Source organism: Phyllostomus discolor, chromosome 4, assembly GCF_004126475.2.
Source record: "Phyllostomus discolor isolate MPI-MPIP mPhyDis1 chromosome 4, mPhyDis1.pri.v3, whole genome shotgun sequence".
Classification (NCBI taxonomy): domain Eukaryota; kingdom Metazoa; phylum Chordata; class Mammalia; order Chiroptera; family Phyllostomidae; genus Phyllostomus; species Phyllostomus discolor.
Window position 1 is genome coordinate 194,766,752 of NC_040906.2, and position 16,184 is coordinate 194,782,935.

General features: G+C 38.6%; 1 protein-coding gene across 3 annotated transcripts in view; it reads left to right on the forward strand.

Moving 5' to 3' along the window:
• GRM1 (glutamate metabotropic receptor 1) overlaps window positions 1-16,184 on the forward strand; it is a 325,615-nt gene that overhangs the window by 92,014 nt on the left and 217,417 nt on the right. For all 3 annotated transcript variants that reach the window (XM_036024853.1, XM_028510270.2, XM_036024852.1), the window contains exon 3: window positions 14,706-14,955. In XM_036024853.1, the coding sequence (XP_035880746.1) occupies window positions 14,706-14,955 (250 nt within the window). The remainder of the gene's footprint in view (window positions 1-14,705; window positions 14,956-16,184) is intronic.

The following is a 16,184-nucleotide window of genomic DNA, read 5'->3' on the forward strand; positions in this document are numbered from 1 at the left end:
AGAGATCAGAGCCAGTAAATAAATTGATCCAATTATGTTCAAGATAGCCATAATAGAGGATGGGTTGACAATAATTGGGAGAGGAATAAGGATGGATGTGGGGAGAACACATAGAAGACTGGTTGCAATAGTCAAGGAGAGAGAGACATTGAAGACTTGGATGGAGGTAGTGGCAATGGGTAAGTCAACACACATTAAGGAATCAATAGGTTGTAGGTGAGAAAGAGTAATAGTTTCACTTTTAAATGGACATATAAAATAGATCTAAATTAGCTTCCTACACACAGCTTTTTTATTTTCGTGTATCACACACAAGTATATGCATGTATGTGTCTGTATATATATAGGTGTGTATTTGAAATTGTCACACACTTTATTGTTTATTTTTCTTCCCTTTTTTAATAGCAAAGGCTGATAATTGCTCCCATATTAGTGTGGGTTCAGGGAATGGACATATGTGTAGGATATGGTTTAAATGTCCTTACTTTCTGATCATTCAGATTCAAAAGACAGCTTCTTTAAAACCTAGTTCAATTTTCCTTCCTTAGAGAAGACTTTCTTCTCCCACCCAACTGTGTGTAGATACCCCCTCCTCTGGTCTGCGGGTGAGCACCATCTGTGACTATTCCTTTGCATGTCTGACTCTTCCAGAAACTTGAGTTTATTTAGTGCATAGACCCTCTTCCACTCATTTGCCCACAAGGGTTTAGCTCTACATGATTCATGTGTGCTGGAAGTTACTGAACAACAAAGAGATCACATTCATTCACAGGATATAATACTTATATTTCTACGTTTCCTCACAATAGTGGGAAAACTGGAAACTAGGGAGCTGCTTAGTTGAGTTTCTACATTTCTGCTCTTATTTCTCTGTAATGAGTCAGAGATATTGGAGGTCTGTAATTTAGCAGCCAGAGTTTGGCAAGGTGTCACCAGAAGAGCTTAATCAACAGTTCCTGTGTGGGTCATCAATTTAAAACTCTTGGAGTTGGAAGGAAGCTCAGAGGAAATGCAATCCTGCAATGCCATAGCTCAAACTTATCTGAAACGCTTGCTTCCCAGTAGTGGGTGCTTCATAAATAATGTTTTCTTTCTTAGTTTTTATTGGTGAAAACAAATGATAACTTAATGCCAACATGGGAAACAGGACCATTCTTATTTTTGAGCTATTAATCAAATGATATATTGTATTCATTGTAGTGATGAGGAAACACATACCATATAGAGATGAGGGAAATTTCCTATGGATGATTTCCACTCAAGTTCTTTGGGAACTTTTCCTTTATATTTTATTTATATATATTTTGACCCTAGCATTATCGTTAATTGTACCATCTTCATTTATGATCTTATTAAGTGCCCAATTTCCTCTCAGTAGCCTTCTTGTCAAAGTGTACTGTGAAGATTTTGAAACCATAGATGTAAGGAATGATTCACTATTAGAAGGTGTTTGTAAATGACCCAAGGATGAAAGTACCCAGGACCCAGTATGTTGTGGAATTGACAAACTCTTGTTCTCTGTGCTTTGCTCAGCTTTGCAGAACGACAACTCCATAGATCAGGATTCGCCAGCTGTCCACTGCTTTCAGAAAGTTCTGCTAAACCAAAAGAGATTAAGATGTCAGGGCTTTAATGGGCTACTTCTCTCAAGAGGATTTTTCTCTTCTTTAGAAAGAGAAAAGTCATGTCTCACTAGTGGCAGAATTGGTAAAGCAGGCATCTTGGGCTAGAGAGGTCTTTGCCTGCATTGTTAACAGCATCGTATTTAAGCTTATTTCAATCACCTTGGCCTGAGGAGCAAAGTAAATGCCCAGTGACATTTTGTTGGTTGTGTTCTTGGTTGATACTTCATTGACTCTGCCTTGCTCATCTTCACACAAAGACACAGCCTGTCACCCTTCCTTGTGATCTTCTTGACCTGTCTGGCTCATCCCTACAGGCTCACACTCATGTGCCTGCACACTACAGCATGTCAAATAGAACTGTGGGCTCTGGACTTTGACTGCAAGGACTGAGTTGCCTTCTCTCCCATTTGCTGTGTGTAGGAATGTGTGCAAACTTTCCCTTTGATAACCATGAGAAAGGGCATGTGTGGGTTTCTTAGGATAAAAAGGAGACATGGATATGAAGAGTTTCCTCTGGTGCCTAGCACACAGTGTTCAGGAAATTTTAGTTGAACAAATAACAAACTCTCATATAGTACTGACAACATACTAATATTTACAGATATGAAATAATTTAATTCTTACAACAACTCTAAGAGGTGGTTACTACCATTATTTCCATTTTACAGATGAATCAAAACACAGAGAGGTTAACTGACCTACCAAAGTCCCACAGCTAACTAGTAGGGGAGCCAGAATTTTAGCAAGTCCAAACTCTTGGGCTCCAGAGGGCCTTCTTCTCACCATCCTGCAATGCTACCTGTATTAAAAACAAATGGTATTACTCCAAGAGTATTGGCAAAGCTATTGGAAGACTCAGCGTAACCTGAATTCAGGTGAAACATAGGTCAAACTAAGGTTCTGTAAGGCAAAAAGGCATGGAATGGACCTCCCACCACAATGCAGAAAACCAGGGCTAGCCTTACAGCTTCAGAGTAAGAGAGATCTCAGTTATTATCCAGTGGAGCAACCCCTTCACTTTACACGTAAGGAAACTGGAAACCAGAGCAGTCCAAGAACTTGGACATGGCCATAGAGTGAGGCAGCGCCAAGTTGGATTTCACAGGTCCAAATCCAAGGGCTGTAATGCACTGCGTTTATTGCCAGAGACTCTCATGTCCTTTGAATTAAAGGCAATCTTGTCTCCATAGACTAATTTCCTTTTGACCCAGATAAATTCTATTTTTACTTGATTAAATAGATTTTTTACTGATGATATAAAAGATGTAAAAAGTGGGGTTAAATGGGGAGAGACCAAGAGCTTAGTAACAGGGTTGGGTTAATTCCACTGAGCAAAATGTGGCTAAAATCAGCCACTGGAGGGGGTAAGAAAAGAGCTGGCTCCTGCTGAGTATCTGTCCAGTGATGCTGGGCAGTATGTCTTTCTATTACTTCAGATTCACCTAATGCATTTGCTCTGTAAGTGGCCTTCTTTCCTCTTATGTTGCCTGTTTCTGTAGGACAGTGTCTTATTCCCTTATTTCAGTAACTCTATCCCTTAAAGTTAGTATTGGTAAAAATAACCCTGCAGGCGAAATACATTTTAAATGGTTACACAATAAATGCTTTCTCCTCCCCTACAGTAATACACTTGTACAAAATCAGGTGGGGGAAGGAAAAAGCTGTTGAAAAAAATATTGTTAAGCAGATGCTTACTCTGAGTACTGAGAATATATGTTTTGACATGAAGCTCTAGATTATGAAAGAGTGCTGATTCATACATATTGTTCTAGAATCACCAAATGCTAATGCTATAAGGAAATTTAAAAGATCTCCTAGCATAAACTCCATACATTCAGCACAGGCGAAGAAGACAGAATGATAGCTCAAGGTCACAGCTAGTTAGAGACAGTCAAGACTTCAGGCTTTCACTATGGAATTATTATGGTAAAGTGTCTTTTACAGGGTCAAGAAAATGTTCATCTGAAAATAGCAGAAAACCATTCTGATGGTGGATTAGCAGGCAGGGATTCATTTATTTCATGCAGAAAGACATCCAGGGGAAGGCACTGCAGGTCTAGAATATGGAATGGTGATGCTACCAGGTATCTGGGCTGTTTTGTATTATGCTCCTTCAGCCTTCATGTATCTTCATCATCCTCATATTTGCCCTCACTATGCAATGGCATGGCTGGCTATTGCACTGCCAGGCTCAGGTATATGTAGTGGTGTAAAGAAAAAAGGGAAAAAGGCCTAAGAAGCATTCCTGCCATCAGACCTTTTCAAAATTTTCCAAGAAGATTCACCTGGAAACTTCTGGTTACATCTTATTGTCTGGATCTGGGTCACTTCCACATCTCTAGCTGCAAGGGAGTCTGGGAAAGTAGGTGCTTTTGGCTACGCATAGACAGCCCAATCAAAATTGAGTATTTTTTAATAAGGGAAGATGGGAGAATGGATAAAACATTGGAAACTACAACAACTTGAAGCAAAGTATGCTGGATACAAGTAATTAAGGGCAATGAGCTTCAGGGTCAGATACAGCTGAATTCAAATCCCAGCTCTGACAATTTTGGTGCAAGATACATTACTTGCTTAGATCTCAGTTTCCTTTGTACATGGAGATAATTATGGCAAAATGAGGCAACAAGGCTGTAGTGAAGTTAAAAGAAGGTAATTTAAACATAGCAAGATTTCTATAAAATTTCCTCATTAACCTACTGCTTTAGAATCTGGTAAGATTCATGTTACTCACCCTTCCTGGACCAAGTTATACCTTGATTTTTTTACTGCAATGAGATAATGTTCATGATATCAAGACATAGAAACTGGTTAAACAGGTATTATGCACCTTTATTCCCTATTAGAAGTAATGCCCAAATGATATTTGGACACTATTTACATTATTTTGAGTCCTTGGCTTAAAGGGCAAAAACTTCAGTGGGCCAATGAACTTGACCTTAACTTGAAGTGCTTCCTTCTCATGTAAAAGAGATGGCAAAGCCTGCAGCCCAGGCTTGTAGAAAATTTACAGCCCACAGAGAAGGTGTTCTGAACCATTTTTATCATTTTGTAGGGTGGAAGCTCAGTAAATGATAATATTTACATCTCTTAGAGTAAATCTCATACATAAAAAGGGGACAACTGCCTCTTTAATAAATTAGAGTGAATCAACCAGATTTTAAGATTTCAAAGAAGAAATCTGTGTGTATTACACATAGTTTCTTCATCCAAGTATGTAAATATCACAAGAAATGGTAAGTGGCCTGTGGTCAACTTTGCTTAAGGACAGCCACTATAACATTATTATTTATTATTCCCTTTATGAAGAAAATTGTTACATAGTCATTATGAGAGGTTCATTTCCTTTCTGGAAGATTTTTCCAAACATTTCATAATATTTGATGTGATATTCAGATAAAAATTGTACTCTATATATTTTTATTTCAAACACTTTTATTAACAAAATAGTATATGATTATTATAGATAATTCTAAAACAAAGATAAAATATAAAAACATAATTATATATAATTTTACTATCTAAAGAAACCACTGAAAATGTTTTCATATGTATTCTTTAAACTGTTTATATAAGTAACTATATAAATGTACATTAAAAATTAGCTTTATAATTTACATACTATTTTTAACCTTTTTGTATCTAACAATATGATATAAATATATTCTATGGCATTGAATACAATTTTACATTATTTATGAAAGTGTTTGCATGTATTTTTAATATAAATGAATAATAACAATTTACCCAGTTCCCTACTGTACAATATAACACAGTTGTTTTTTGTTTGTTTCTGTTGCATTTTCCAATGTACTGTGATGAAGATCCTTGTAACTACAACTTGGTAAATAATGAAATTGCTTTTTGAAAACTAAATTTATAAGTCAAAAATATAACTGTAAATTTAAAAAATTATTTTATTTTTGTTCAATTACAGTTGTCTGCATTTTCTCCCCACCCCTCCCCCATATATAACTGTAAATGGAAGCATTAATATTACAAATTTTCCACTAAAAAAGATGGAACCTTTTACACTAGCATTGGTAGTACATGAGAATGCTCATTTTAATGAACTCTTATCAACACAGGTATTGTCATTAAAAAGTATGTACAGTTTGTGTGTGTGTGTGTGTGTGTGTTTTGGAGTACATTTTTTGAATTTGTTGCTAGACACTACCTTCCCAGTTTTGATTGGATAGTCAATGCCACATAGGCAGAGAGAGTGGACAGGTGTGCTGGGGGCTGCCTCTATGAACCTATTTCCTCTGTGAGAAAACAGAAATTGAAAAATGCTGCTTTCTGAAAGAATGATGATCTCCTTTTGTATTTTTATATGACCTACATTTTGCCTTCTCTTAACTTTTTCTCCACATCAAGGAGTATTTGAGTTAGAGAAACAACAAACTGGGGTAATGCATGAAGCTCTAACATTGATATGAGTCATTTATGGCTGACACTTAAGGAAGACTCTGACAGAGATTTAATATAGGCCAATGTAGACTCTTGAATGCATTGGGTAAACACTGACAGTCCACAAGTGAAATAGGAAAGCAGTTGCTTTGTGCAACTGTGGCAAAAAAAAAACCCAAAACAAAAAACAACACAATCTAGGGACAACCTGGGAACAAGGTGACCAAGAGTGAAGAGTGAAGCGCTGCAGTTAAGAGAAAGAGTCATGAGCTTAAGTTTTATAAATAGGAACATAGGACAAATGGAATGTAAAGCTCTTAGGTCAAGCTAAAGCCTTATGGTCAATTTTATATTCTGCAACTCTAGACAGAGGTGGAGAGTAAAAACAGGCCCTGTTCCCCAGTGTTCCTGTGATCTGGGAACTTTGCAATCATTAACACATATGATTTAATAATCATGAGAAGTCTTGGAAATGCATGTTGCTATCACTGTTTTATACAAGAGGAAATCAAAGCTTAAATAAAAACACTTAAAGGCTGTTTATTTCCTTACCCAGCATCCAGGATTCAAACAAGACTGTTTGCCCCCGAGGCTCATTCTCCCACTCACTCAGCTCTCAGGCACACCTGAGAATGTGATGAGACAAAAGCCAAACGTGACTTGATCCCAATCCTGTTGCATAAGGATGTCGATCATTTTCAGTAAATTTCCTTTATCATATTTGTTGTTACAGCTGTCCAAATTGGGACTGCTGTGTAGGATTGGGAAATTGCTGACAAAGTGATTTCCTTTTATCCTCTATGACTTCCCTGAGCGAGGCTGTTCCTTCACTGACCTTGCGTATGACTCCCCTTGCATGCCCCTCTGGGCGGTGGTGACTCACTCTCCCCTGACTGACCAGACGGACCCATAAAACTGACTGCAGGTGTGTGGTTGGAGGCAGGGGAGCCATCCCGTTTTCTATGCATTGAGTGGGAAAATCAAACAAATGAAAAGATTGCCCCAAAATATTAAAGTATAAAAAATGTTAAAGTTATTTCTCGTGAAGAGAAAGCTGAATTGTGGCTTCTAGAAGGACTCCCCAGCCCCAGCCCCATCCCACCCCCCCCACCCCAGGCAAAAAAAAAAAAAAGAACTCCAACCAGCTCAGTCTCTACTGAGAATGAAGACAAAATAGATTTAGATTTTATTGCAAAGGATTTAGGTCAAAAAGAAGAATTCTTTACAGTGCCAGTTGTTGAATATTGCAGTAGGTTTCCAGAGGGCACTGTGAGAGCACTTTTCTTTATTATAATTCGTTTAAAAATAGGTATTATCTGATTTGTCCAAAATGTCCCAGGAGGCAGAGGAGTCAGTTTTCAGGACCTTGGACAGAGATGGGTCCACCGGCCCTAAGGATTTCATTATTGGGTAGTCAGTCTGAGACTACTATAGAACACCAAGGAAGGAATGTAAACATGAAATAAGGGAAGGATGAAAGAAGTTTAGAGCATAAGACTAGTGGATCTTTCAAAGTGAAACATTCCTTTTTAAAGGAATATTAACAAATATCTACATATTTTTCCTGTATGAATGTTTCCCTTCATATAATTAATGTATAAACATGTAGGGATGAGCTATGTCGAGTGCCATTGTTTGAGCAGGATAATATATGAATATGCAATTATAGGATTTAAACTTGGTTCAGTGTGATGGCTTTAGCCATCAAATGGAGCCCAGATTTTTTCTTAAATAGATCCTCAATATTTTAAGAGTAGAAATAGTAAGAACTGGTCTCCATTGCCTATTTTTTTTTGACACAATGGTAGTTCATACAGGTGATTATGAGATCTAAGAAGTTTTTACTTCATAGCTTGCTCGCTGAAACTTTGCTACTAAATACTACAAATCAGTCTTTCATGAATGAAAAGCTGCATTTTTGGTTGAATAATCACATCTAATTTCTTCAAAAGTGATATGTAGCTTAGCAAATTCAGAGTTGTAGCCATTGTTTTTTCTTTCCTGAAAGAGTTCTATTTCTGCCTCCATTTCCAGTACCTTTCTTAACTTCATCTTGGTATGGACAATAATGTCCATTTCTATTACATTTAAACACTTTCATTATTACAAACAATGGACTTCTTGGTAACCCCTATGTTCTCTCTCATAAATCATCCCACAAGACTGAGCTTAGAAGCCTAGTTTTATAGAATATCTTGATTTACTCTCTGAAAAATCTTTTTGTTATGTAAGGTAGAAATTAAGATTTTTAGACAAATTTTAATTTTGTATTTGATAAGCTTTTCCAGATGTTACTCTTCCCTTTCTCTCTTACTCTCTGTGGTTTAGGCAACATTGTAACAGTGAAGAAGTCTGTTACAAAATCTGTTACCACACAGCAACATATAGCACATTTCCGTGTTGCAATCTTGTAGCGCTGTGCCAGATGCTTTACTAGAAATCCGTTATATAGAGTGTCATTCTCTAAACCATGAACCTTCTGTTCTATTGGGACGTCTCTACTCAATGCCTCTAAAAATACCTTTGCGGATTCTCATTCACTCCCATTCACCCTGCATACCAATCCCTTGCAAACACTCTTCAAGGCCAAGTTTCATTCCTGTTTTTCCCAAGAGATATTCTCTGATCCTCTCTGCTCTCTTACTCTAAAATTTAGTATTATGGTGTTTTCCAATTCACATGTAGGTTATACGGCTTAGTATTGTTGCTGTTGTTTCGTATGCTGATGCCGTGCCCTCCCAGCTGTAAGATAATGTAGGGGGCAGTGCAAAATTTAGATGTTAAACCCCAGTTCTACACCTGTATGACCTTGGGCGAGTTATTTACCAAGTCTTAGAGCTTCTATATCTTTGTCTGTAGAAGAGGAGTTAGAACTTCCATATGGAGTCACTGTGATGAATAAATGAAACGTGAGCTATTTTAGCACAGAGCCAGACACAGGGTAAATATTCGCCAAATTGAAGGGAGAGCCAGTGTCCGATGTTTCTTGGCAACTCTTGACATGCAGAGGCCAGGGATTTTCTTCAAGTTGAGAACTCAGTAAACTATTTGCTAATTGAATGTAAATATGCAGCTCTCTCTCAGGTCTGAGTGTTTACAATTACATGGCTCTTTTATTTTTTAAGAGGTTTATTGAAAGCCAGTTCTTTCTTTATTTATTAAAAGCCAGTTTTTCATATATCTTCCAGGGCTGCAAAGAGGAGTCTCTAAATAAATATTTCAATGCCAGGAAAGGCAAGAGAAAACCTGGGTAGCAGAATGAAAGTGGGATGCAAGGCGGAGAGGGTGGGCTCTTTGCTGCCTGTTTTATTCTGAGTCTGGTGTGATTTACTCACAGCCTGGTAGACAGCCAAAGAATACATGTCCTCTAACTTTCTATCTATCTATGGAAAATCTGTTCATCTTTGAAGCCCCAGAATAAAGACACTGTCTTCTATCCCCCCAGACAGATGGAGGTATGAGTGACAAATAAAATGTTATGTATTTAAGGTATACAATGTAATTGTTTGATGTGTATATATACTGTGAAATGATTACCCCAGTCAAGTTAATTCCCACATCCACTACTTCACATAGATAGCTTTTTTCATGGTGAGAACATTTGAGATCTGCTCTCCTGGCAAATTTTCAGTATACAGTGTAAATTAGTAACCTTATACTGTTACACGTAATATGTGTCACCACCATACAGCCGTTGCACTGCACGTCAGGTCCCCAGAGCTTACTCTCCTTGTAACCGAAAGTCTGGAACCTCTGACCAACATCTCCCCATTTTTCTACTCCTCACCCCCTGCTAACCACTGTTCTACTCTCTGGCTCTTTAAGTTTGACTTTTTTTTTTGGAAAAAATTTTTTAAATATTTTATTTATTTATTTTTTTAGAGAGGGGAGGGAGGGAGGGGGAGAGAGAGAGAGAGAGAAAGAGAGAGAGAGAGAGAAAGAGAGAGAGAAACATCAATGTGCGGTTGCTGGGGACCATGGCCTGCAACCAAGGCATGTGCCCTGAATAGGAATCGAACCTGCAAAACTTTGGTTCGCAGTCTGTGCTCAATCCACTGAGCTATGCCAGCCAGGAAAGTTTGACTTTTTAAATGTCCACATGTAAGTAAGATTATACAGTATTTGTCTTTCTCTGTGTGATGTATTTCACTTAGTATAAGGTCCTCTAGGCTCACCCATGTTGTTGCAAATGGATTTTTTTATGGCTGATATTCCACTGTGTGTGTGTGTGTGTGTGTGTGTGTGTGCATGTCCATATTGATGGCATATTTTCTTTATCCATTCATCCAATGACGGACACTTAGGTTGTTTTCATATATTAGCTACTGTGAACAATGCTGCAATGAACATGGCAGTTCAGGTATTTCTTTGAGATACTAATTTTATTTCCTTTGTGTATGTACCTAGTAGTGGGATTACTGGATCACGTGGTAATTCTTTTTTTTTTTAATTTAAAACAATCTCATAGTGTTTTCCATAATGGCCATACCAATTTGCATTCTTACCAAGAATATGCAAGGGTTCCCTTTTCTCCACATCCTCACCAACAAGTGGAACTTTTTTTAGGTGGCTTTTTCTGATTCCTAACCCCTAGCACCTCTATTAGATATTTAAATTAGTCCTTGTCATGTCATTAGTTCTGCTGCTATTAAATGAAAATAACATAATTTTAAGCTTCCTGGAGGCAGTTTCCTCCCTATATTGTATGGTATTTGTATCTAGCACTGTTATCACTAGAATGAGCACAATATGATTGTTGTAAGAATCAAATAAGATAATGTTAATGAATGCAATTTTTAAAGTATAAAGATTTGTAAAAGTACAGTTGTGGTTGTTCTTCCTATATGAGAGCTCCTCTCACAGAAATTTTATATATCAGTCTGGGGTCTTTGAGGAATCATTAGAGAAATAGATAGTTTAAATATATTCCAATGATCTCTGTGAATTTGTGTAATAAAAGTTGCTATCTGAACAAAAATATAAGTGAAGAAATTGGGGTTAATATTCATAGAATGAATTGGCCTCTGCAAACCTCTTTCGTATTATGAAAATATACATGTTTAATTGCTTTTTGCTATTAAGAGAAGCAAATAGCAACCTTGGAGTCAAGTTATGTAGAAGTGTTCCAGCTCTAACATGAGCAAGCTTCATGCCTATTGGTGAGCCACTGCCCCCCTCTGTGGCCCTATTTCTTTGACTGTAACCTGAGGGGGCTGGATGCTGGGTTTTGACTAATCCCTGTTTCTCGTCTGCTTGTCTAAGGTCTTCAGTAGATTTAAAAATGAAAATTTTCTTGTTTGTACGAGATATTCTTGCTCATTTATTCTGCATGCATTTTGGTAAAGGAACATAATGGTTTTTCTGTGGCTGCAGTCCCAGGTGACACGTTAGCAGTAAAATTATTCCCCTTGTAACACCACCGTGACGGACTGACAGTGCCTTCTGCTGGGCGAGTTGGCTGGTGCAGCCTATCTGTGCACCTTGTAGATTCCTGCACCTGCATTCATGGTGAGAAAGAGGCATCTGACCTGCTTCCTTATGCCCGTCTCTGGAGACGGATGAGGCGTCCACCTGCCAGCTGCAGTTTGCCCCCTTATAATCAGTCAGTTCCTCTTATTTGAACTCTGATGTGTTTCCACAGTCCATGGACATGAAGACTTTGTGATGTGTTAGTGTTTCCTTTTGGGCTTTACTGGACTGGGTTAGGCCCCATAAAGATGATTAAATTAAAAAAAACAAATACATGAATTGATCACAAATATTATAAACAAGATACAAGAAAATTTTATTTTTGAAAATATAGGAGAATCTTATTAGGGTTTTTTTTTTTTTACAATGCCCATGAAACTTTTATAGATGCCGAGATTTAAGTCCTAAGGGTTTTTTTGGATAATATTTTTTGAAAATTGTTTTGCCTTAACTACTGTATTTATATGATACTTACCTTGATACATTTTGAGAACTGCTCCCAAGTTGTCCACCGATACTTTGAACTGCTTTCACCAAAAGTGAATGTATTTGTATTTTGCCAACACTGCATATTATTAATTCGTGCCCTAGGACTTTCTTGTGGAATCAGGCTGCAGCTAATCTCTTGCTGAGGTGACATTTCTTCTTGGCATCCTTCTCCTGTCATTCTCTTGTTGCTCTTCTCTTCAGTAATAATTTGAACAAGGATTTCATCTCAGCTATGTTCTTAGGGAACCTGACCTAAGACACTTGGTTGAAAGTGGCAAAGATCGAAAAAAAGAAAAGAGACCAGTGGATTAAAAACGTTTTAGAGATAGAGTCTACAGAAATGGATCTGCAATAGAAGAGAAAGTTCCTAAATTTTTTTATTACACAACTTGTTGGCTAGTGGTACTGTTTGCTAATAAGAGGTGTCTAAAAGGAGCAGGTTTTCAAGGTCAAGGGGGAAAAATTATATTTCAGATATAAGTGTGAGATGTCTCTAAGTGCATACATATATCAGCTAAGTAACTGAATGTACTAATCTTTTGCTCCAAATAGCAGTCCAGTCTGAAGATCTATGTTTAAGATTCAACAATGGTGTTCAAATGGTGTTTGAAAGAATGTGACTGAATGAGGGCAACTTGTAGGACTGTAGAGGAAGAAGAGGTAGTTTCCCAGGGATGCGTACTGGCATGACAATACTGAGGGGTTTAGCAGAACAAGATTATCTAACAAACACATTGATAAGGAGTCAGTGAGGGGCGAGGATATCACCAGAGGGCTGTGTCACAGGAACCAAGAGAATCAAGCGTTTCATGAAGGGTGTGGCCAACTGTTGAGTGCGGCTGGGTGGTGGATGAAGCTGAAGACAGAGAACAGATCATAAAATACAGTAACAGAGAAATTATTGGTGACTTTGACAAGAGAAGAGTTTGGAAAAATTCTGAGGTGATGGAAATAAAGAGAAAGAAGAGACTGATAGATAATGAAGCAAGCACATTGATGTAGGCAACTATTATTGCTGTGAACAGTAGTGAACAGGTAGTAAGTCAAGTGGAACAAAGAGTCCAAGAATATTTTTTGATGCCATTAGAAGGGGAAATTTATATTACAGAAGATAGGGTACAATTACAAGAGAAAGTCTTTTGATGGACAAAAAATGATGGGACTTCATTCATGAGCAAGAGTTGGCTCTAACCTGAAGCAGAAACACTTTGGGTTTACAATAAGAGGGATGATAGTGAGTATGAGTGGGGACAGTTTCATGGATGTTGTGGTGTATGGCTGAATTAGTTTTTATCTGATTGTTTCTGTGTTCTTACTGAAATACGAAATGAAGATCCCAGCTGAGATGTAGGTCCGAGGTAGGGTCAGTTGTTTGGAGATTTGAAGAGAGAAAAATAAGAATAAAAATAATCATGTTAGAGACTAGGAAAGTTTATTTACACTGGAGATGTAGTATAATTTTCTTGCACTAGTGAATACCCCTTTGGAATGTGTGCTCATGAATTTTAAATAAAACCAGTCATCAAGTTTATGAGTTTTTTTCCTAGCCATGTTATGTGCAAACATGGAGTAGGTGATTGCTTGGGTTTAACCAGCATTAGGGTGTTGTCAGAAAAACACAGGGAGTTAAAATAATTTTCAAGGGAGTGATGATGAAGATAGGCTATGAAATCTAAGCTGGGCTCTGAGGCAAATGAGAGGGAGAAAAAGAAAAATAGGGAGGTACATGGATTTGAGATTTCTGTGAGGTGGGATGAATGGTGGAGTACAGGTATTAGAATATATGATTTTGTAACATAAGAAGGGATAAACAGAGACTGGGACGTTTGACATCAACATTCAGAAATATTAGTAATGTTTGGGTTGACAAAATCAAAAGTATAAGTTAGTGGGTTAAAGGAAATAGCATTGGGCATTCCCATTGGAAGGGAGAAACTGTGCAAACACAGTATTGAATCATCTACCCGGGTATTAAAATCTTGAAACTTGGGGAAAGGAGTGGAGTTGCAAAGGAAACAAAGTCATCAGTGAAACAGAGATGGGGAGCTGGCACAATGTGATATTGGTTTTATTTCATTGATTTCTATGAGTTCTTAGTTTTTAAACTATATTTTATTATAGGGATGACACTGAAGTAAAAAATCAAACCATAAGGCCAACTCTCCCATAACCCTACCACTTCATCAGAGGATGCTGGATGTTGACAAAACTCTGTACTTGTTTCTTATCTGCTTATTCTAGACTGGCCAGGTGCTGTATTTGCTTTGCTACTCACTCTTCATGGAAATGTGGCAGGGCTTGCTATCACCAGGAGTGTCTGCTTCTTAACCAGGGCCTGCTGAAGCAAGCCCTAAATGAACAGGCCTTCTTATCATGCTGCTTGATTCCTACCCCAATGGGCTGATCTCTCCCACATAGCTAAACGCTGGGACAACCACTATTAATCATGGCTCTAAAATAGGGCATTGGTCCTTCATTTAAACACTTGTTTCACTGTGAATGCCCTAGTTAGACAGTTACTCATATTTTCAGAGTTGATCATTTGATTACCCTTCTTAATCCACCCAGATCTTCCTTCTGTCCCAATTATATTTACACATTACTTAGCAAGTCTGTTCTCTCCATTCCCTGTGACCAGTGAGTCCTTATCCCAGGTTGTGGGTGCTGCTGCTGCCAGGTTGTTTTGAACATCTGCCGATTGTTTTTGGACAGGGAATTATGGGGAGAGCGGAATGGATGCTTTCAAAGAGCTGGCTGCCCAGGAGGGCCTCTGCATCGCCCATTCGGACAAAATCTACAGCAATGCCGGGGAGAAGAGCTTCGACCGGCTCCTGCGCAAGCTGCGAGAGCGGCTTCCCAAGGCCAGAGTGGTGGTCTGCTTCTGCGAAGGCATGACAGTGCGAGGCCTCCTGAGTGCCATGCGGCGCCTGGGCGTCGTGGGCGAGTTCTCACTCATTGGAAGGTAAATTCTCTCGCTCCCTCTCTCTCTCTCCCTCCTCATCTCTCTCTCCTTCTCCCCCAACCCCCGCACATACACACAAATTTTGGCACACACAAGCTTGATTTCACAAAACTGTGCTCTGAAGGAGATCAGATGTGCTCTGCTGGGCTGAACATTAGCTCTGGATCTCACTGAGGGTGGGGCTATTGTCATTTTCCTGCCGGACAAGAGCAGAACAGTAGATGATGAGATTACGTCACTATTTCAGAAAAAGGTGGGAAGTTGTTGCCAGACTGTTTAATCCTGGAGGATTATTCTTTGCCTTTGCCTCCCACCCCTTTCACCCCACCCCCAACACACATGTGTGCTTATGTCTTCACACATTATAAATCTTAACATGTATTGGTGACTAGGGATTGGCAGTGAATATGAAAATATATGTTAAGACTTAAAATGTAAAGGTTGGCTAAATGCAAATGAAAATGTGTAGCTGAACTTTGGAGCTTGATGACATATAATTTCTTATATTTATGGAATGGCTAGTAGTAATTCTATCAGCATGCACTTTCTGGAATGGCAGGGGGTGGGCTCCAAAACCTCTGCTCTTCCTTAAATCTAGACCACATCTACTTGTGTGGGGGTAAAGTTTCTATATCATTGTAGTTTTCAGAGGGCTTTTGACCCAAAAGGTGTCTTGTTAAATCTGCCATCTTCTGCTGTTGCACAAAGGAACTGGTACATTTTGTCAAGGAACCTGCTGAGTGTATTTGCAGGAAAGCCTCCTGGGATCTCTGACTCCATTACACTCATCTTTAGGATCTCTTTTTACCCCTCTCCTCTCCTCCGCCGGCTAGAGCACCATAATAACTCCCTTGCTGAAGTACCTCAACCACTGACGCTCTTCTCCAGGAGGCTGGGAGTATTGGTGTGGACATCCTCCCGGACCTCTCCCTTCCATCCTTGTGCTTACTGTAATGACGGCAATACTAGTGGCATCGATCTCACCCTCGTCTGGAACTAGAGGCGCGGGTCACTTTAAAGACTTTTAGAAGAAGGTAGGATAGAAATCCAACTAAATGAATAAAGTAGCGAAGAGGACTCATCAGGTATGAGGAAGTATGGAGTCAAGGTCAAAATATAAATCAAGATTAAGGAAATTATTGAAGTTGGGTAAAGTTGTCATACTGCCACTAAGTGTTGTTTTGGCAGCTTCCACACGATGCATGTGTGAAGCCATTAAAGGAAGCAAG